Here is a 22,373-nt window from a genome sequence, read left to right as displayed (position 1 = left end):
TGATCCTTGAAAATGTGAACAGGACACATGTTAAGTGAAGGACACATGGTTAAACCAACAAGCATAACATATTTCAAATTCATTGGATGGCGATGTAGTAGTCAGTTCAAGCATCATGCTCTTTGGGGAGAGCAAACTTACACAAGCCATTTTCTAGTTCTAAAAACAGCACTATGACTCATTGTTTCATCTTTGACACCTGAAAAAACTTCCCTCTGTCAAACTGATATTTGTTTACAAATGTCAAATTACCCATATAAGTGCCTTCTTAGTGCACTCAATAATCGTAAGACTAAAGCCACTAATACCATTTACATAGACAGACATAAACACCAGGCATACAGCCTCTTGCTCTGAGACCTAAACACCGGAGTCAGTGCTGAGCACAATCCACAGCTACCAGTTTATGAACACAAATAATACGTCTACCTGTTCGAAGTTTGTTGTAAGAGAGTCAGGAAATGGACATTAGGCAGTCAGTCATTGCACTCTCTCTATTTATATACTGTTGGTTGAATGAGAAACATGTGTGTAACTATTGCATATGTGGATGTGGATACTACAGAACGTGCATGCCTCTTCCTGTATGTGGATCGGCTTGTTAACGGATTGTTCTCTCTCTGCACGCTGCCTTCAGATAGAGCAGAGGAAGTTTAGCGGCAACAGCAACGAGACCAACTGTGTATTCGTGGTGAACCGTCCGTATGCTCTCATCTGCTCCACCGTGGCCTTCTACGTTCCTCTGAGCCTCATGGTCCTGGCCTACCAGCGCATCTACGTCACCGCCATGGGCCACGTGCGGCAGATTGGCACGCTGCAGCGGGCAGGCTCCGCCCCCTACTCGGCGCCCCCCCAGCACTACCTCAGCTCCGAGCAGCAGGGCTCCAGTCGCATGCGCATAGAGACCAAGGCTGCCAAGACCCTGGCTGTCATCATGGGCTGCTTCTGTCTCTGCTGGGCCCCCTTCTTCATCACCAACGTGGTGGACCCCTTCATCCACTACAGTGTGCCCTGGCAGATGTGGACCGCCTGGCTGTGGCTTGGCTATATTAACTCTGGCCTTAACCCCTTTCTCTACGCCTTCCTGAACCGGGCCTTCAGACGGGCCTTCCTCATGATACTGTGTTGTGGTGATGAGAGATACGTACGCCAGGGGAGCTATGGCCCCACCAGACACTACTCTGGATCTGTCAACGGGACCTCCATCGCGCTCAGGTAAGGAACTGATACTGGACCCCCCACCCATGTCCTCCCTTTTATCAACTAGCCCTGAATTAAGATCATTCTCTCTCAGGTACAGGTGCATCATCTTCTCTCAGGTAGGTGGGTTATGTGGAATATCTTTGTCTAATCATACTTAAAATACATTTTTAAGACATTGACAAAAACGTTTGCGGTTTGGAGGGAAAATCTGGTTATTCTCCAACTCCCATCAGGGTAATCAAATAATTAATATTTAGATCAGATTTCGAGATGTTGGATATTAAATGTGTTGAATGTCTGTGTGTTATTTTAACATTTTTCTTAGTTATCCGTGGTTCAGCGCTGTTATGAGGTGTTTTTATTGTCAGAAGCTCAGTGTAGCTGGTGCATGAAGTCAGGCGCAGGAGAGAAAAATGAGTGAGCAACGTACTTTACTCAAACAATAAAGGCACAAGGTAAACAAATACACTTGACCAAAAACCAACGGTAATAATTACGCACGGGTGAACACAGCACCCGTCGAAAAACCAGCCATCATGAACCGAACTGAACATAGAAATAATCACGCACAACAAACATGGGGGAAACAGAGGGTTAAATACAAGAACATGTAATTGGATAATGAAAACCAGGTGTGTAGAAAATAAAGACAAAACCAATGGAAAATGAAAGATGGATCAGCGATGGCTAGAAGACCGGTGACGTCGACCGCCGAACGCCGCCCGTACAAGGAGAGGGACCGACCTCGGCGGAAGTCGTGACATTTATAGACAAACAGCCTCAACTTTTCCCCTCATATTTCATTACACATAACACATTTAGCTCTGCTCTGAATGAGGGAAGGAAGAAAACATTAGGAAAGCCTTGAAGCAGTACATACAGTACCAGTCAAAAGTTTGGACACACCTACTCATTCAAGGGTTTTTCTTTATTTTTACTATTCCTACATTGTAGAATAATAGTGAAGACATCACAACTATGAAATAACACATATGAAATCATGTAGCAACCAAAAAAGTGTTAAACAAATATAAATATATTTTAGTAGCTACCCTTTGCCGTGATGACAGCTTTGCATACTCTTGGCATTCTCTCAACCAGCTTCACCTGGAATGCTTTTCCAACAGGAGTTTCCACATATGCTGAGCACTTGTTGGCTGCTTTTCCTTCACTCTGCAGTCCAACTCATCCCAAACCATCTCAATTGGTTAGAGGTTGATTTTTTTATTGAATTTAACCTGTATTTAAACTAGGCAAGTCAGTTAAGAACAAATTCTTATTTACAGTGACGGCCTACCAGGGAACAGTGGGTTAACTGCCTTGTTCAGGGGTAGAACGACAGATTTATTTTACCTTGTCAGCTCAGGGATTCGATCCAGCAACCTTTCGGTTACTGGCCCAATGCTCTAACCACTAGGAGGCCAGGTCATCTGATGCAGCACTCCATCACTCCCCTTCTTGGTCAAAGAGCACTTACGCAGCCTGGAGGTGTGTTGGGTCATTGTCCGGTTGAAAAACAAATGATAGTCCCACTATACGTAAACCAGATGGGATGGTGTATTGCTGCAGAATGCAGTGGTAGCCATGCTGGTTAGGTGTGCCTTGAGTTCTAAATAAATCACTGACAGTGTCACCAGCAAAGCACCCCCATACCATCACACCTCCTCCTCCATGCTTAACGGTGGGAACCACACATGTGGAGATCATCCGTTTACCTACTCTGCGTCTCACAAAGACTCGTCAGTTAGAACCAAACATTTCAAATTTGGACTCATCAAACCAAAGGACAGATTTCCACAAGTCTAATGTTCATTGCTCATGTTTCTTGGCCAAAGAAAGTCTCTTCTTCTTATTGGTGTCCTTTAGTAGTGGTTTCTTTGCAGCAATTCAACCATGAAGGCCTGATTCACTCAGTCTCCTCTGAACAGTTGATGTTGAGATGTGTCTGTTACTTGAACTCTGTGAAGCATTTATTTGGGCTGCAATGTCTGAGGCTGGTAACTCTAATTAACTTATCCTCTGCAGCAGAGGTAACTCTGGGTCTTCCTTTCCTGTGGCGGTCCTCATGAGAGCCAGTTTCATCATAGTGCTTGATGGTTTTTGCGACTGCACTTGAAGAAACGTCCAATGTTCTTGACATTTCCCGGATTGATTGACCTTCATGTCTTAAAGTAATGATGGACTGTCGTTTCTTTTTGCTTATTTGAGTTGTTCTTGACGTAATGTGGACTTGGTATTTTTCCAAATAGGGCTATCTTCTGTATACCACCCCTACCATGTCACAACACAACTGGCTTAAACACATTAAGAAGGAAAGAAATTCCACAAATGAACTTTTAACAAGGTACACCTGTTAATTGAAATGCATTCCAGGTGACTACCTCATGAATCTGGTTGAGAGAATGACAAGAGTGTGCAAAGCTGTCATCAAGGCAAAGGGTGGGTACTTTGAAGAATGTAAAATATAAAATATATTTTGATTTGTTTAATGCTTTTTCTTGTTACTACATGATTCCATATGTGTTATTTCATAGTTTTGATGTCTTCACTATTATTGTACAATGTAGAAAATAGTAAAAATGAAGACAAACCCTTTAATTAGTAGGTATGTCCAAACTTTTGACTGGTACTGTATACAATATGGTAAAGAATACACATGTTCATATGGAAAAGCAGAGGACTTTATCTTCAAGTGAAGATAAGTGAAGGATGGGGCATCATTAGGGAGATTTAAATTTGCTCCTATACCCTGATTTTTCCATACTCAATTTGGTTGGGCTCATTGAACAGTGCTGTACTCTTCTGACAGTCACAGAGGCTCATGTGTGAGGAAGGCACTTACGCCACTCAGCCCCGCACCACCAGCAGCACGCATCTACATGACTTCAACAGTACTAGTTACACAGAGGGGGGAAAAGAAAATGGACGTGACTCTATTCTGGAATGTCAGAGATAGAGAGACAGAGAGAGAGACAGAGTCAGAGACATAGGCAGAAACAGAGAGAGAGAGAGAGAGTGAGAGAGAGAGAGAGAGAGAGAGAGAGAGAGAGAGAGAGAGAGAGAGAGAGAGAGAGAGAGAGAGAGAGAGAGAGAGAGAGAGAGAGAGAGAGAGAGAGAGAGAGAGAGAGAGAGAGAGAGAGAGAGAGAGAGAGAGAGAGAGAGAGAGAGAGAGAGAGAGAGAGAGAGAGAGAGAGAGAGAGAGAGAGAGAGAGAGAGAGAGAGAGAGAGAGAAACAGAGAGACAGAGACAGACAGAAACAGAGAGAGAGAGGGAGAGAGAAAGAGACAGAGAGAGAGACAGAGACAGAGAGAGAGAGAGAGACAGAGAGAGAGAGAGAGACAGAGACAGAGAGACAGAGACAGAGAGAGAGACAGAGACAGAGACAGAGACAGAGAGAGAGAGAGACAGAGAGCAGTTGCTGGTTTTACATGCTCCTCTACAGGGTGTGACTTAGCCTCTTGTTATTGTTAAAAAAAATTTTGTGGGTTTTTCGCATATAATGATTATGACTTTGTTTCCATGCAAAGTGTTACAAGTCTACCATCCATGTGTTTCTATTTTATTCAGTTGTGGAAAAGAACATTTCATGTTTAGCTGGTAACTCTGCGGCTGTATTCACAGATGTAGAGGTTACTCCTCAGATTCATTTAGTAGGCAGAAAAACAAACAGTATTAATGTCTGTCTATTAAAAAGTGTCTGAGACACAAAGCAGATGTCTCTTTTTTCCGCTCAGAATCAAATTACTGCAACTAGAATAGAAGCTGTTGGAAAGTAATTCCGGATTTTGAGTAAGATACTTTTTCTTCCAGCATTAAAGTGGTCAGCACTGTTCATTTGGATACAGTTCCACGCGCACTAGTGCAGCCATGTGATTTTTGTGACGTTTCTATATTCATTACACATCAATAATATACATTTATTAGTCAAATGAGATGTGATGTTTTTAATCACAAGAGCTATTTCTGCTTGCAACTGTTTTGCTCCCTAGCAGTCATACAACGCATCAATGCTGACTATAGCCCTTACATTGGCTGCTAATCCCATGATTATTCAGGGCAGTGGGTTAGAGAGAGTACTATAGCCATGCTATTAGGTTATAGGTTCAAATGTTCACTCCACCATGTGACTGACTATAGTAAATTATTTCAGAGATACAGTACAGAAAGATTCACTGTCAGCTCTGTGTCTTTATCTAGCCTATCTGTATTATACTGTGGCAGATCAAATGAGCACCTGGCTTGACTGGGGGTCGGGGGTTGAACTCAACGCCCCATACAGGGTCCTGGTCGTCCTTCCATGAGGTTGTAGGATGTTGAATAACACTTTGATAGTTATAATGCTTACATAGGATGGTCAAATCCATTGTTTTCAGTGTTTTTTATGGATATCATTATAGACAAACATTTCCTTTTTTCAGCGGCTTTAGCAGCTTTAGTCTGTGTTTTCATTCTAAAGCTGCTTTCAGCATCAGAACAAAGTGTGGATTCATAGTGTGTGTTTAGTAATCTGAAGGAAAAAGGCATAAGCACATTACACGTCAAAAACCAAGCCTTGTGTAACAAGTGTAGTCATAATGCAGAGAGAGAATGGAGTTCCTGTGGCTGAAAAGCAGGTTTAGCCTTGTTTCACACAGACCATGCCCTCTGCTGCACTCAGCTCTCACCTTGCTTCACACATGAATAATCCTTGGTTCATTCAATGGTTTTATTCACGTAGCAAGTAGTGAAGGATTCAAAAGCAGACGCGAATGCTGGAGATAAAAAAAATGTTTTCCTTCTAAACATGTCTCTAGTGTTCTATTCAGGTGAAGTGTGTCGTCAGTCTTGTTCAAGCTGTGAGGTAAAATTGGTAAGAATGTTAATTATATTAACAGATATTGCATGTGCCTGGAAAGAGCTGGAATATCTTCACTTCCCAAGTACTTTGGACTTCTTTTTTTGCGATGTTGTGAATGTTCTTAACTTTCACATAAACCCTAAGATTGTAATCCTGGAATGCCAAATGCAGAAACATGTCCCAATGGTGCTGATCTGTTGGCAGGGATGTACTGAGTTGTTTTTTTTCAGGGATATTTTAGAGGATTGTGTCAGGCTCTAGCAGCCACACACCCCTTCAGCCTCTCTTGCTGTGTTTGCACAGGCAGACCAATGCTAAACTTTGTCCCACTAATTGTCATTTTGACCAATCACATTAGATCTTCTCACATCAGATCTTTTTCAGAGCTGACCTAATTGGTCAAAAGACCAATTAGTGAAAAAAATGTCTGCATTTACTTTCCAAATGAGAGTTCAGGTAGGCCTCAGCACTACAGCAAACAAAGAAAAGTGGGAGGGGTGCTCGACAACAATGACCAAAATCCATCTAAGGGGCTTACCAAGAAAAACTTCCAAAAGGACTAATTTGAGGCAGAAAGTTGTGTTAAATTGGAGCACTCATTTGCTCCATTTAATCCTTTGTTCAGGATGACTACAGGTGATTTACTCAACCTGACCAATGGATTAAATTGAGAAAGTAATTGTTTGCCTTTTTTGTTTAGTGCTCCAACTCTTTTCTGCCTCGAATTAATCCTTTTGGGAAGTTTTTCTTGTTACACCCCTTTCATTAATTTTCAAATATTTTGCTCTCAACCTTTATGGTCAATATGTATATACTGTATCCTATACTATTCTACTGTATCTTATTCTCTGCCTCCTCAGACTTTGCTCGTCCATACATTTTCATATTCTTAATTCCATTCCTTTACTAGATTTATGTGTATTGGGTATATGTTGTGTAATTGTTAGATATTACAGCACTGTCGGAGCTAGAAGCACAAGCATTTCGCTACACCCGCAATAACACCTGCTAAACAGGTGTATGTGACCAATAAAATTTGATTTGAAGATTCAGAGAGTACACATTTGTATACTGACACTGATTTCCTTGTAGAATTCCCACTCTGGCCATGTTTCATCGGTTGTAGTGACTCGTCACCTTGCCACCAAAATAGTTCATACATAGGATGATGGGTGTCCTGGTGCAAAATGGCCACTGTACATCACTTAGATATAGACATTTCAGATCAAACATACAGTTGAAGTTGGAAGTTTACATACACCTTAGCCTAATACATTTAAACTCAGTTTTTAACAATTCCTGACATTTAATCAGAGTAAAAATTATTCACTGTCTTAGGTCAGTTAGGATCACCACATTATTTTAAGAATGTGAAATGTCAGAATAATAGTAGAGAGAATGATTTATTTATTTCAGCTTTTATTTCTTCCATCACATTCCCAGTGGGTCAGAAGTTTACATACACTCAATTAGTATTTGCTAGCATTGCCTTTAAATTGTTTAACTTGGGTCAAACATTTCGGGTAGCCTTCCACAAGCTTCCCACAATAAGTTGGTTGAATTTTGTCCCATTTCTCCTGACAGAGCTGGTGTAACTGAGTCAGGTTTGTAGGCCTGCTTGAGCACACATGCTTTTTCAGTTCTGCCCACACATTTTCTATAGTATTGAGGTCAGGGCTTTGTGATGGCCACTCCAATACCTTAACTTTGTTGTCCTTAAGCAATTTTGCCACAACTTTGCTTGCAAGTATGCTTGGGGTCATTGTCCACTTGGACCCATTTGCAAACAAACTTTAACTTCCTGACTGATGTCTTGAGATTCCTTCAATATATCCACATAATTTTCCTACCTCATGATACCATCTATTTTGTGAAGTGCACCAGTCCCTCCTGCAGCGAAGCACCCCCACAACATAATGCTGCCACACCCGTGCTTCACGGTTGGGATGGTGTTCTTTGACTTGCAAGCCTCCCCCTTTTCCTCCAAACATAACGATGGCCATTATGGCTAAACAGTTCTATTTTTGTTTCATCAGACCATAGGTAATTTCTCCAAAAAGTACGATCTTTGTCCGCATGTGCAGTTGCAAACCGTAGTCTGGCTTTTTTATGGTGGTTTCGGAGCAGTGGCTTCTTCCTTGCTGAGCGGCCTTTCAGGTTATGTCGATATAGGACTCGTTTTACTGAGGATGTAGATACTATTTCACCTGTTTCCTCCAGCATCTTCACAAGGTCCTTTGCTGTTGTTCTGGGATTGATTTGCACTTTTCGCACCAAAGTATGTTCATCTCTAGGAGACAGAATGCATCTCCTTCCAGAGCGGTATGACGGCTGTGTGGTCCCATGGTGTTTATACTTGCGTACTATTGTTTGTACAGATGAACGGGGTACCTTTAGGCGTTTGGAAATTGCTCCCAAGGATGAACCAGACTTGTGGAGGTCTACAATCTTTTTTCTGAGGTCTTGGCTGATTTCTTTGGATTTTCCCATGATGTCAAGCAAAGAGGCACTGAGTTTGAAGGTAGACCTTGAAATACATCCACAGGTACACCTCCAATTGACTCAAATGATGTCAATTAGCCCATCGGAAGCTTCTAAAGCCATGACATCATTTTCTGGAATTTTCCAAGCTGTTTAAAGGCACAGTCAACGTAGTGTATGTAATCTTCTGACCCACTGGAATTGTGATACAGTGAAATAATCTGTCTGTAAACAATTGTAGGAAAAATGACTTGTGTCATGCACAAAGTAGATGTCCTAACCGACTTGCTTAAACTAAAGTTTGTTAACAAGAAATTTGTGGAGTGGTTGAAAAACTAGTTTTATTGACTCCATCCTAAGTGTATGTAAACTTCCGACTTCAACTGTATTGCATCCATGCATTTCTCTTGGATGCAGCATTGATGGCTCTAGTACGCTACTTCTGGCAAGAAGATGGAATCCTTTTACGGTAGTAGAGCATTGTGTTTGCTGTTATCTCAAGGCAGACTTGAATGAAATTAAATCAAATCCAATTTTATTAATCACGTACATAGTTTACAGCAGGTCCAAGGTGCAGTGAAATGCTTGCATGCTAGTTCCCTGAACATTGCGATACAATATCGATATCAATGATAATCCAAATGGAAAATGGAAAATAACAAGTAATAGAGGAAGGTAGTATGCATAGTAATAAAACTGATACAGTATGTACTAAATAGGATATACAATATAAATCATGAATGTGCTATGATCAAGTATAACTCTGTTACAAATGTAAAGTGGATTGTGTCTTGGTCACACAGTTTAATAAAAGTATATAATAGAATAGTAGCGTAGACTGTGTGGGTGTGTGTGTGTTTTCCTACATTATCAGGAACCCAATGTCCTGACATTTCACCCAAATGTTCTGAAAAGGTAGGAAAACAAGAACTGTTTGAAAAGTCAGGACTTTTTTCAGGTCCTGAATTTGTTCAAATGCTATTTTAAGCTTAAGGGTTAGGTTTAGGGTTTTGGGGTTACGGTAAAGGTTAGGTTTAGGGATTTGGGGGTAAGGTTAGGGCTTAGGGAAAATTTGATTTTTAATGGTCAAACATATTTACATTCCAAAAAGTCCTGAAATTTCACCAAAACAATGCTGTTTGTGGTTGTATGTGTCTGTGCTTGTGTGTAAGGGTTGGATGTGTGGAGAGTCAGTGTAAACAGTCTGGTGCAGATAGTCTCGGTGGTGCAGATAGTCTTGGTGGTGCAGATAGTCTCGGTGGTGCAGATAGTCTCGGTGGTGCAGAAAGTCTTGGTGGTGCAGGTCTGAGCAGTTATACAGCTAGGGTCTAGCTGTTCAACAGTCTGATAGCCTGATGGTAGAAACTATCTCAGTGCCTGTTGGTCTGAGACACGATCCTCTGATACCGTTTGCCAGATGGTAACAGATTGAACATTCCATGGCTCGGGTGACTGGAGTCCTTGACGATCTCCTTGGACTTCCTCAGACACCGCCTAGTGTAAATGTCCTGGAGGGAAGCGAGCTCGCCCCCAGTAATGTATTGGGCTGTCCGCACCACCATCTGTAGAGCTTTACGGTCGAGGCCAGTGCAGTTGCCATACCAGGCGGTGATGCAGCCGGTCAAGATCCTCTCGATGGTGCACCTGTATAACTTCTTGAGGATCTGAGGGCACATGCCAAATTTCTTCAGTCTGCTGAGGTTGAAGAGGCGCTGTGGTGCCTTCTTCACCACTATGTCGGTGTAATTGGTCCATGTCAGTTCCTCTGTGATGTCCACTGCAGCCCCGTCGATGCAGATGGGGGTGTGCTCCTCCCCCATTTCCTGGATTTCATGATCAGCTCCTTGGTTTTGTTGACGTTGAGGGAGGTGCTGTTCCCCAGGCACGCCTCTGCCAAGGCTCTAACCTCCTTCCTGTAGGCTGTCTTGTCACCATCAGCAATAAGGCCCACCCCTGTCTTGTCGCTGGCAAACTTAATGATGGTGTTAGAGTCGTGCATGGCCACACAGTCGTGAGTGTACATGGAGTACAGGAGGGGGCTGAGCACACATCCCGTTGAGCACCGGGGGCCCTCGTAGGAGGATCGCTGTTGTTTACCTCGAAGAAAGCGTAAAAGGCGTTTAGCTCGTCTGGGAGAGAGGCATCTGTGTTTGCCACACAGCTGGTTTTCCCTTTATAAAGGCGGTGATATTGCTTTATTGGTCTGTATGCAATGATGGGGAAGTGTGGTTATTGCAGGTTGTAAAAGCCCAGGTAGCTACAGTATAGTTCTGGTAAATTGTTCAACTACATAGTGAGAGTTTAATGACCTTCAGCTCAAACAGCCCTGGGCCCGTATCCAAAAAGCTTCTCAGAGTAGGAGTGCTGATCTAGGAGTCTAAGTCTAATAAATCCATGTAATATAGCCTACACCATCACAATAAATCCATTCTTTATTTTAGACAGGTCTAAAGAAACATGATATGAAGAAAACGTTGTCTATTTCAGCAGAACAGAATTGCATACTCTGAGTTGTCCTTATGTTTGGCAGTATGTATCTTTGACAGTATGAATAATACAATTGAACATAACTGAATAAAATAGAAAGGGTATTTTCTCCAAACGATTTGAGGGAGTGCACACATGCGTCTATTCTGTGTTGAGCGGTTAACAAAGGCATAGGTACTCCTATATGCTTAATTTAGAGTTATTTATGTAACTTTAGTTGTGATACAAATGTTGAGCTATATGTTTAGATTTTTTATACACTGCTCAAAAAAATAAAGGGAACACTTAAACAACACAATGTAACTCCAAGTCAATCACACTTCTGTGAAATCAAACTGTCCACTTAGGAAGCAACACTGATTGACAATAAATTTCACATGCTGTTGTGCAAATGGAATAGACAAAAAGTGGAAATTATAGGCAATTAGCAAGACACCCCCAATAAAGGAATGGTTCTGCAGGTGGTGACCACAGACCACTTCTCAGTTCCTATGCTTCCTGGCTGATGTTTTGGTCACTTTTGAATGCTGGCGGTGCTTTCACTCTAGTGGTAGCATGATACGGAGTCTACAACCCACACAAGTGGCTCAGGTAGTGCAGTTCATCCAGGATGGCACATCAATGCGAGCTGTGGCAAAAAGGTTTGCTGTGTCTGTCAGCGTAGTGTCCAGAGCATGGAGGCGCTACCAGGAGACAGGCCAGTACATCAGGAGACGTGGAGGAGGCCGTAGGAGGGCAACAACCCAGCAGCAGGACCGCTACCTCCGCCTTTGTGCAAGGAGGTGCACTGCCAGAGCCCTGCAAAATGACCTCCAGCAGGCCACAAAGGCTATTCCATGCGAGAAATTGTCAAGAAACTGAAGCTCTGGTACAACGCTGTGTGCTACACCCTTCACAGAACAGCACAAACTGGCTCTAACCCGAATAGAAAGAGGAGTGGGAGTTCCTGGTGCACAACTGAGCAAGAGGACAAGTACATTAGTGTCTAGTTTGAGAAACAGACCCCTCACAAGTCCTCAACTGGCAGCTTCATTAAAAAGTACCCGCAAAACACCAGTCTCAACGTCAACAGTGAAGAGGCGACTCCGGGATACTGGCCTTCTAGGCAGAGTTCCTCTGTCCAGTGTCTTTGTTCTTTAGCCCATCTTAATCTTTTATTTTTATTGGCCAGTCTGAGAAATTGCTTTTTCTTTGCAACTCTGCCTAGAAGGCCAGCATCCCGGAGTCGCCTCTTCACTGTTGACGTTGAGACTGGTGTTTTGCGGATACTATTTTATGAAACTGCATTTCGCTACACCCGCAATAACATCGGCTAAATTTAACCTTTATTTAACTAGGCAAGTCAGTTAAAAACAAATTCTTATTTACGATGACGGCCTACCGGGGAACAGTGGGTTAACTGCCTTGTTCAGGGGCAGAACGACAGATTTTTACCTTGTTAGCTGAGCTATTTGATCCAGCAACCTTTCGGTTACTGGCCCAATGCTCTAACCACTAGGAGGCCAGGTCATCTGATGCAGCACTCCATCACTCCCCTTCTTGGTCAAATAGCCCTTACACAACCTGGAGGTGTGTTGGGTCATTGTCCGGTTGAAAAACAAATGATAGTCCCACTAAGCAGGATACTTTTTTTGACTAAATGGTCACATGGAATTTGACTGCCGTCATGACTCCTGACCTCCGGTGAGGCAGTAATACAGTCACCGTAACAGCCCTAGTGGTCACCCTTTGGTTTTCTATTTACTGTGTAGAAAGTCTGTGCTCTGTAGAAACTGATGTGTTGTAGTCTCTATTCATTCTGCCGATGTGAATCACCAACAGCTGCACTTTGCAGACCTGAACAGCTAAATACATTTTCTTTGTATGGAAGTGGAATTAAGTTGCATGAAGAGGGTAGGTTGCCTCCTTGAATCACATTGTCCTGTTTTATTCCTACAGTGACTTGACATACAGTGTCTTCAGAAAGTATTCATACCCCTTGACTTATTCAACATTTTGTGTTACAGCCTGAATTCAAAATTGATTCAATATATATTTTTCTCATCCATCTATACACAATAACCCCACAATGACTAAGTGAAAATAAAAAATTAAATGAAATAAAAATATAGGACAAAACACACATCACGATGAGACACCACAACACTACATAAAGATAGACCTAAGACAACAACATAGCATGGCAGCAACACATCAACACAGCATGGTAACAACAAAACATCACAACAACATGGTAGCAACACAACATGGTAGCAGCACAAAACATGGTACAAACATTGTTGGGCACAGACAACAGCACAAAGGGCAAGAAGGTAGAGACAACAATACATTAAGTGAAGCAGCCACAACTGTCAGTAAGAGTGTCCATGATGTAGTCTTTGAATGAAGAGATAAAACGGTCCAGTTTCAGTGTTTTTTGCAGCTTGTTCCAGTCGCTAGCTGCAGCGAACTGAAAAGAGGCGCGACCCAGGGATGTGTGTGATTTGGGGATCTTTAACAGAATGTGAGTGGCAGAACAGGTGTTGTATGTGGAGGATGAGGGCTGCAGTAGGTATCTACTGAGATATCTAGGTAAATATACAATCCCCCCTTACAGTCAACTGCACTGTTGGTAGTGAGATCAATGTTTTTGATTTACCGCTAGAATGAAGCAAATCCTCTTTTTACTGAAATCACAGAAAATAATTGATGCTGATAATAATAGTGGATTGAGTGAGGCTGTCCTGTAGATTTGTCTCACAATTATCAGGCTTTCTATAAGTGTTTATCACCATGGTGACTGAGAATAACCCTTGTGTGCCAATATCTCCTGCTGCAGTAAGCATTTAGAAAAACCTAATTTCTAAGCAATTACCTAGAAGTATATCTCCATATTTGGTCAAACCAAGGAAAATGGCCAGCCCTGTCAGTCTGTGGGCTACAGCTGTCAGTCAATCACATTGATTAGCCCTTGAAAACAATGCTTTCTTTATCAGGTTCGCCTCTTATGTCTGTCAAATACAGCATCCTGAAATATCTTGCTAATGTAGTTGTTTTAACAGCCAGAAGAGCAGCTTTCCTAATTGTGGTAGATTTGTATTTCATGATCTCAGTAATCATCATCGTAACCTGGAAACGGTTGCGGAATGATTTCTGGCGTAAACTGTTATACTGGTTCCAGTGTAGATTTCAGGGAGTCTCTTCTTCAGCTTGCACGACTAATTTGACAATAAATGACAATTTTACAATAAATGTCTGACAAGTAATGATGATCCCTAAATTACATCAGATATTTTCAGAATGATACTAACAACCAAAGAGGTTGTTTTCCGTCCTGATTGTTTGTATAGTAACAGCAAAACAACTGGCACATCATCTCATGTGTATCGTCTGATGTCCGTGTACAAATCCAGCCGAGGTGTTGATTCTGCCAGATCTGTCCAAAACGATCATTTTGATGAGTCTTTCCTGACCCAATTCAAGACAGGCATTTGGCAGGATCTGCGTTTGGAGGATTTTGCTTTTAAGCAATTGCCAGTATAAATATGCACTGTTCTATTCACACTGAGTAATAGTGACTGACAGTACAGAGTACATGGGTTTTTCAGTCGTTTCTGTTAGCAGTGTGCCTGGATTAGTGGCGTAGATGAAGCCTGGATTTGATCAGTCCGCAGTAACCTCTGGAGATTCAGCGGTGTTCAGTACAAATGCTGGGATTGGTTACATACTGTATCACCTCTTGGCTTTGATTAAATTGGATTAAGAGATTATTAAAGGTTTATTTACATTTGTTAGCCTTGATATGACCATTCCAAATCAACGTGTTGGCTTTGACAGTTGTTGATACAGCATTGCTAATTGGTTTTGTGATTTCTTTAAGGCAAGCTCTCCTCCACATTATGCAGCAAAACAATTAAATTAACTTTGGACAAACATTCCATATAACAACGATGAAATGCATTCTATAAATTATACACCTCCACACTCATATGCCTAAAGAATTTCAATGAACATGCAAACAATAAAATGTATATGCAAAGAGTGCCATTTTGTGTTAGTTTAATAACAACCACCCTAAGCACTGGTTGTATAAGCAAGCAAATTCATGATGTTACATGACAGGCCTGAGTGATCACCTGTAGAAGACAGTAATGAATAAGAAAGACAGAGAGAGGTCACTAGTCATTCACTGTGTCTTACACGAAACATTGCCTCACTCTATAGGCTAGCAGTAAGGTGCTTATTAATACATGGGCTGAGATGGCCCAATGACACTGGTGGTAAATCATGTTTTACTATGATGCTTGCAGCTAGATATGTAGTCAGGGGACAGTTCTTCATAAAGGGAACCACAATAAATCAGCCTAGACAAATCTTTATGTCTCTGAAACTGATGATAAAAAGCCACGGATTCTGATATCAGCAAATACATTTAAGAAAAAGTAGAATTTCAGGAATGATTGTTTTTAACTTTGATGAAATGAGAGATCAAAGATAAAGTGCATTCAGAAAGTATTCAGACCCCTTCACTTTTTCCACATTTTGTTACGTTACAGCCTCATTCTAAAATTGATTAAAAAAAAAAAATCCCCTCATCAATATACACACAATACCCCAAAATGACAAAGCAAAAATAGGTTTTTAGACATTTTTTAAACTGAAATATGACATTTACATAAGTATTTAGACCCTTTACTCAGTACTTTGTTAAAGACCCTTTGCCAGCGATTACAGACTTGAGTCTTCTTGGGTATGACGCTACAAGCTTGGCACACCTGTATTTGGGGAGTCTCCCATTTTTCTCTGCAGATCCTCTCAAGCTCTGTCAGGTTGGATGGGGAGCGTCGCTGTGCAGCTATTTTCAGGCCTCTCCAGAGATGTTCGATCGGGTTCAAGAGTTTTCAGCTATACTTTTCGTGGCTGTTTATTTACCACCACAGACAGATGCTGACACTAAGACCGCACTCATTCAGCTGTATAAGGAAATAAGCAAACAGGAAACCACTCACCCAGAGGCGGCGCTCCTAGTGGCCGGAGACTTTAATGCAGGGAAACTTAAATCAGTTCTACCAAATTTCTATCAACATGTTAAATGTGCAACCAGAGGGGAAAAAATTCTAGATCACCTGTACTCCACACACAGAGACGCGTACAAAGCTCTCCCTCGCCCTCCATTTGGTAAATCCGACCACAACTCTATCCTCCTGATTCCTGCTTACAAGCAAAAATTAAAGCAGGAAGCACCAGTGACTCGGTCTATAAAAAAGTGGTCAGATGAAGCAGATGCTAAACTACAGGACTGTTTTGCTATCACAGACTGGAACATGTTCCGGGATACTTCCGATGGCATTGAGGAGTACACCACATCAGTCACTGGCTTTATCAATAAGTGCATCGAGTACGTCATCCCCGCAGTGACTGTACGTACATACCCCAACCAGAAGCCATGGATTACAGGCAACATTCGCACTGAGCTAAAGGGTAGAGCTGCCGCTTTCAAGGTGCGGGACTCTAACCCGGAAGCTTACAAGAAATCCTGCTATGCCCTACGACGAAACATCAAACAGGCAAAGGGTCAATACAGGGTTAAGATTGAATCATACTACACCGGCTCCGACGCTCGTCTTATGTGGCAGGGCTTGCAAACTATTACAGACTACAAAGGGAAGCACAGCCGCGAGCTGCCCAGTGACACAAGCCTACCAGACGAGCTAAATCACTTCTATGCTCGCTTCGAGGCAAGCAACACTGAGGCATGCATGAGAGCATCAGCTGTTCCGGACGACTGATTGAGCACGCTTTCCGTAGCGGACGTGAGTAAGACCTTTAAACAGGTCAACATACACAAGGCTGCGGGGCCAGACGGATTACCAGGACGTGTGCTCCGGGCATGTGCTGACCAACTGGCAGGTGTCTTCATTGACATTTTCAACATGTCCCTGATTGAGTCAGTAATATCAACATGTTTCAATCAGACCACCATAGTCCCTGTGCCCAAGAACACAAAGGCAACCTGCCTAAATGACTACAGACCCATAGTACTCACGTCCGTAGCCATGAAGTGCTTTGAAAGGTTGGTAATGGCTCACATCAACACCATTATCCCAGAAACCCTCGACCCACTCAAATTTTCATACCGCCCAAACAGATCCACAGATGATGTTCCAACAAGCCAAGTCAAGGACAAAAAGGCTTCTCAACAGTTTTTACCCCCAAGCCATAATCAAATGGATACTCGGACTATTTGCATTGTGTGTGTCCCCCACCCTCCCCAACCCCCCTTTTTACACTGCTGCTACTCTCTGTTTATCATATATGCATAGTCACTTTAACTATACATTAATGTACATACTACCTCAATTGGGCCGACCAACCAGTGTTCCCGCACATTGGCTAACCCGGGCTATCTGCATTGTGTCCCGCCTACAACCACCAACCACCCGCCAACCCCTCTTTTACACTACTGCTACTCTCTGTTCATCATATATGCATAGTCACTTTAACCATATCTACATGTACATACTACCTCAATCAGTCTGACTAACCGGTGTCTGTATGTAGCCTCGGTACTTTTATAGCCTCGCTACTGTATATAGCCTGTCTTTTACTGTTGTTTTATTTCTTTACTTACCTATTGTTCACCTAACACCTTTTTTGCACTATTGGTTAGAGCCTGTAAGTAAGCATTTCACTGTAAGGTCTACACCTGTTGTACTCGGCGCACATGACAAATAAACTTTGATTTGATTTTAAGTCCGGACTCTGGCTCGGCCACTTAAGGGAATTCAGAGACTTGTCTCGAAGCCACTCCTACGTCATCTTGGCTGTGTGCTTAGGGTCGTTGTCCTGACGGAAGAGGAACCTTCGCCCCAGTCTGAGGTCCTGAGCACTCTGGAGCAGGTGTTCATCAAGGATCTCACTGTACTTTGCTCCGTTCATCTTTCCCTCGATTCTGACTAGTCTCCCAGTCCCTGCCGCTGAAAAACATCCCCACAGCATGATGCTAAAGTCAGCTTTAGGAAGAGTCTTGGTAGTTCCAAACTTCTTCCATTTAAGAATGATGATGTTCTTGGGGACCTTCAATGCTGCAGAAATGTTTTGGTACCCTTCCCCAGATCTGTGCCTCGACACAGTCCTGTCTCGGAGCACTACAGACAGTTCCTTCGTCCTCATGGTTTGGTTTTTGTTCTGACATGCACTGTCAACTACGAGATCTTATATAGACAGGGGTGTGCCTTTCCAAATCATGTCCAATCAATTTAATTTACCACAGGTGGACTCCAATCAAGTTGTAGAAACATCTCAAGGATGATCAATGGAAACAGGATGCACCTGTGCTCAATTTTGAGTCTCATAGCAAAGGGTCTGAATACTTATGTAAATAAGGTATTTGCAAAAATGTCTAAAAACCTGTTTTCGCTTTGCCCTCATGGGGTATTCTGTGTAGTTTGCTGAGGATTTTTTTTATTGCATCCATTTTAGAATAAGGCTGTAACGTATCAAAATGTGGAAAAAGTGAAGGGGTCTGAATACTTTCCGAAGGCACTGTATGATCAAAAGAAGGCAAGTTTTTATGAAATCGTTTTCATTTTCTTCAAAGAAAACAAACTTACCGAGCAAGACCGTTTTTAAAACTTGGATAAACAAGCCAGGTCCAGGCTGTTTCTATTGTGCGAATCTACACTCAGTTGACAGTTTATTAGGCACACCCATCTGGTTCAGGGTCGGACCCCCTTTTGCCTCCAGAACAGACTGAATTCTTTGGGTAATGGGAGCATTGCTCAATTGGTATCAAGGGACCTAACATGTGCCAGGAAAACATTCTACACATCATTACACCACCGCCACCAGCCTGTACCGTTGACACCAGGCAAATCCTGATTCTGCCATCAGCATGACGCAACAGGAACCGGGATTCGTCGGAGCAGGCAATGTATTTCCATTCCTCATATGTCCAGTGTTGGTTATCTCGTGCCCATTGGAGCCGCTTCTTCTTGTTTTTAGCTGATGGAACCCAGTGCGGTCATCTGCTGCAATAGCCTATTCGTGAAAGGGACCGACGAGATGTGTGTTCTGAGGTGCCGTTCTGCACACCACTGTTGTACTATGCCAATATTTGCCTGTTTGTGGCCTGCCTGTTAGCCTATACGATTCTTGCCATTCTCCTTTGACCTCTCATCAACTAGCTGTTTTCACCCACAGGACTGCCGCTGACAAGATGGTTTTTGTTTTGTCACACCACTCTTGGTAAACTCTAGACACTGTCATGCGTGAAAAGAACCATTTTCGTGAACAGGGTTGTGTACCTAATAAACTGAGTGTATTTTGGTACAGCGTGTATTATTGTGGGGTGTATTATTGGAGACTGGATTTTAATATAGCTCATAAATACAGCAGGACCTCAACTGATGTGGATGTCTGATTCTATCTCTTCCTGCCTTGTCTTGTGGTCCTTGCACTGCCAGGGTTGTGGGTTCGATTCCCGGGACCATCCATATGTAAAATGCATGCACGCATGACTAAGTCGTGTCTGCTAAATGGCACATATTATTATTATTATTATGTCTTGATGTAATAGTGAAAGACCGTGGAAAAATGGGGGGGAAATGACTTCATGACCTGGGGGCAACTGATCTGTTCCAGTTTAATAACAAAGCTTCCAGTACTTTCTTTGACGTCAACAAGTTGTAATACACATAGTTCACCATGTTATATTGTATTACAAATGTACTGTGAATTTCACGATTATATTATATTATGTTATATAAATTGTTTACTACTTCTCACAATATCATGCAAATATGGTTGATTCAAACCAAATACACATGGTTGATTCAAACCATATAATTTAATATATAATTTTAACTGTACTAACCTCACAACTCAGCCCCTCTAGGTTCTGCAGACTTTAGTCAAACCAGGTGTTTGTTTACTGCACAGAATAGATTTATGATGGACTCAACGGAAGCTATTATGTGCACTACATCAAAGTGTGGTGTTCATGTGTAATTAATATGCATGTTTTGAAACTTGAACAGTAATGTTCATTTTACTTTTTCAGATAAAACAGTTAAAACAGATACAAGGTTTGTGTTGTTTATTTTACCAGAGCTGGTTGATGCTTGACAGAGACCTTCAGTGATCTAACCTGTGGAGATTTGGCTACCTGCTGAGATAGCAGGGCTCAGATGGCAGGGCTCAGGTGGCAGGGCTCAGATGGCAGGGCTCAGATGGCAGGGCTCAGATGGCAGGGCTCAGATAGCAGGGCTCAGATGGCAGGGCTCAGATGGCAGGGCTCAGATGGCAGGGCTCAGATGGCAGGGCTCAGATGGCAGGGCTCAGATGGCAGGGCTCAGATAACAGGGCTCAGATAGCAGGGCTGAGATAGCAGGGCTGAGATAGCAGGGCTCAGATAGCAGGGCTCAGATAGCAGGGCTCAGATAGCAGTGCTCAGATGGCAGGGCTCAGATGGCAGGGCTCAGATGGCAGGGCTCAGATGGCAGGGCTCAGATGGCAGGGCTCAGATGGCAGGGCTCAGATGGCAGGGCTCAGATGGCGGGGCTCAGATAGCGGGGCTCAGATAGCGGGGCTCAGATAGCAGGGCTCAGATAGCAGGGCTCAGATAGCAGGGCTCAGATGGCAGGGCTCAGATGGCAGGGCTCAGATAGCAGGGCTCAGATAGCAGGGCTCAGATGGCAGGGCTCAGATGGCAGGGCTCAGATGGCAGGGCTCAGATGGCAGGGCTCAGATGGCAGGGCTCAGATGGCAGGGCTCAGATAGCAGGGCTCAGATAGCAGGGCTCAGATAGCAGGGCTCAGATGGCAGGGCTCAGATGGCAGGGCTCAGATAGCAAGGCTCAGATAGCAAGGCTCAGATAGCAGGGTCTCTCACACACAGCCCCTTTCACTCCTGTCCTGCCCTGACCATACTGTTGGTCATCTGGTTATGATCAAAGGTTTGAGTTTAGGACCACAGGATTGGATAATTTAACAGTGTGTCTCAGCCTCAATCCAATAAACCCCATACAAACTGAAACTAGTAACGTCCACATACCAGGGATCAGAGGAGCTGATCCGGATGGCAATTTCAGTTGTCGTCAGGGACTGCAAATGGAGTTATGCAGTGCAAGATGAATGGATGGATTGGTATAAAAAATATAAGATGTTTTCATCTATTATATAGATGTTTTCATATATCAGAATAGTATATTATAGACCTACTATACCGGTGGCATAATGCCTTGGATAATGGTCAAGTGATCTGAAAGTCAGTGTTTTAATTTCCTTTGGGGAATGTACTGCTGTTCTGCCCTCTTCAATAGAAAGACATGTTCTTTTTAGTCTGGGAATAAACAGTTGTAAAATGTACCATGACTACATTTGAACAAACACTTCACCATAGATGGGATTTGGTTGTAATTCATTTGAGACTGACTGGGACTTAGGGATTTGATAGAGCTGCAAAAATGCAATTTATTTGTTTTCAGGGGCAGAACAAATTCTTCGTAGCATGTTTTGGCAGTAAGAAATTCAGGGTAGTCAGGTACCCGAGGGACTCAAGCCATTTTCTGTTTTCTGAACCCTGTGAAATAAGGTCGAAGTGTCTGAGAGATATACTGTAGATCAAGAGGTCGGCAATAATTTGTCAAAAGAAATTTCAGAAAAAGGGCAGGTATTTGAAAATATATAGGTCCATTATAATTTTTACATACTTTCTATCTAGTTGTAGACGTTCAAGAGTGGCCTGGAGTGATTATTATAATTTTTTTACTCAAACCTCCCGCGGGCCAGATTGAATGGGCTCACAGGACGGAACTGGCCCACCCCTGTTGTAGCTCTATTTCTACATTCCTTGATGTCATGTCAGAAGAAAATCACATCATTATTAAGCTAATCAACATGCAATCACCATGGCTCCAGACACCATGGTGTCTGCCAGGGCAAGGTCTGAGGTCCTGTATTTTGGTTTAATTTCTATCCAGAGTCCTCCAGGATTCAGAGTTTATAGTTTAAGACTGATCACATATGTTGATAAAAAGAACCATGTGGACCAGCGCCCGAGGAATTAAGACTAAATTAAACAGAAATAAGTCAATAAAACCTTTCCCTGGAGACGTTCAACTGGTCTCCCTTAGTCTCTGTTGATGACAGTGCATTTGGAAAGTATTCAGACCCCTTCCCTTTTCCACATTTTGTTATGTTAAAGCCTTATTCTAAAATGTATTAAATTACCTTTTGTCAGAGCAAAAACCAAATCATGAGATCGAAGGAATTGTCCGTCGAGCTCCAAGACAGGATTGTGTCGAGGCTCAGATCTGTAGAAGGGTACAAAATAATGTCATCAGCACTGAGGTCCCCAGGAACACAGTGGCCATCCTCATTCTTAA

The 22,373-nt window shown here is 42.6% G+C and overlaps 1 protein-coding gene across 1 annotated transcript in view; it reads left to right on the top strand.

The window, feature by feature from the left end:
* The window catches only part of LOC139537046 (5-hydroxytryptamine receptor 4-like), a 41,723-nt gene that overhangs the window by 12,333 nt on the left and 7,017 nt on the right, over positions 1-22,373 (top strand). The window contains exon 6 of the mRNA XM_071337883.1: positions 638-1,215. Coding sequence (XP_071193984.1) covers positions 638-1,215 — 578 coding nt within the window. The remainder of the gene's footprint in view (positions 1-637; positions 1,216-22,373) is intronic.

Source organism: Salvelinus alpinus, chromosome 1 (assembly GCF_045679555.1).
Source record: "Salvelinus alpinus chromosome 1, SLU_Salpinus.1, whole genome shotgun sequence".
In the NCBI taxonomy this organism is placed as follows: domain Eukaryota; kingdom Metazoa; phylum Chordata; class Actinopteri; order Salmoniformes; family Salmonidae; genus Salvelinus; species Salvelinus alpinus.
Note: the sequence above shows the minus strand (reverse complement) of the source record. Positions and strands in the feature narration are given on the sequence as shown.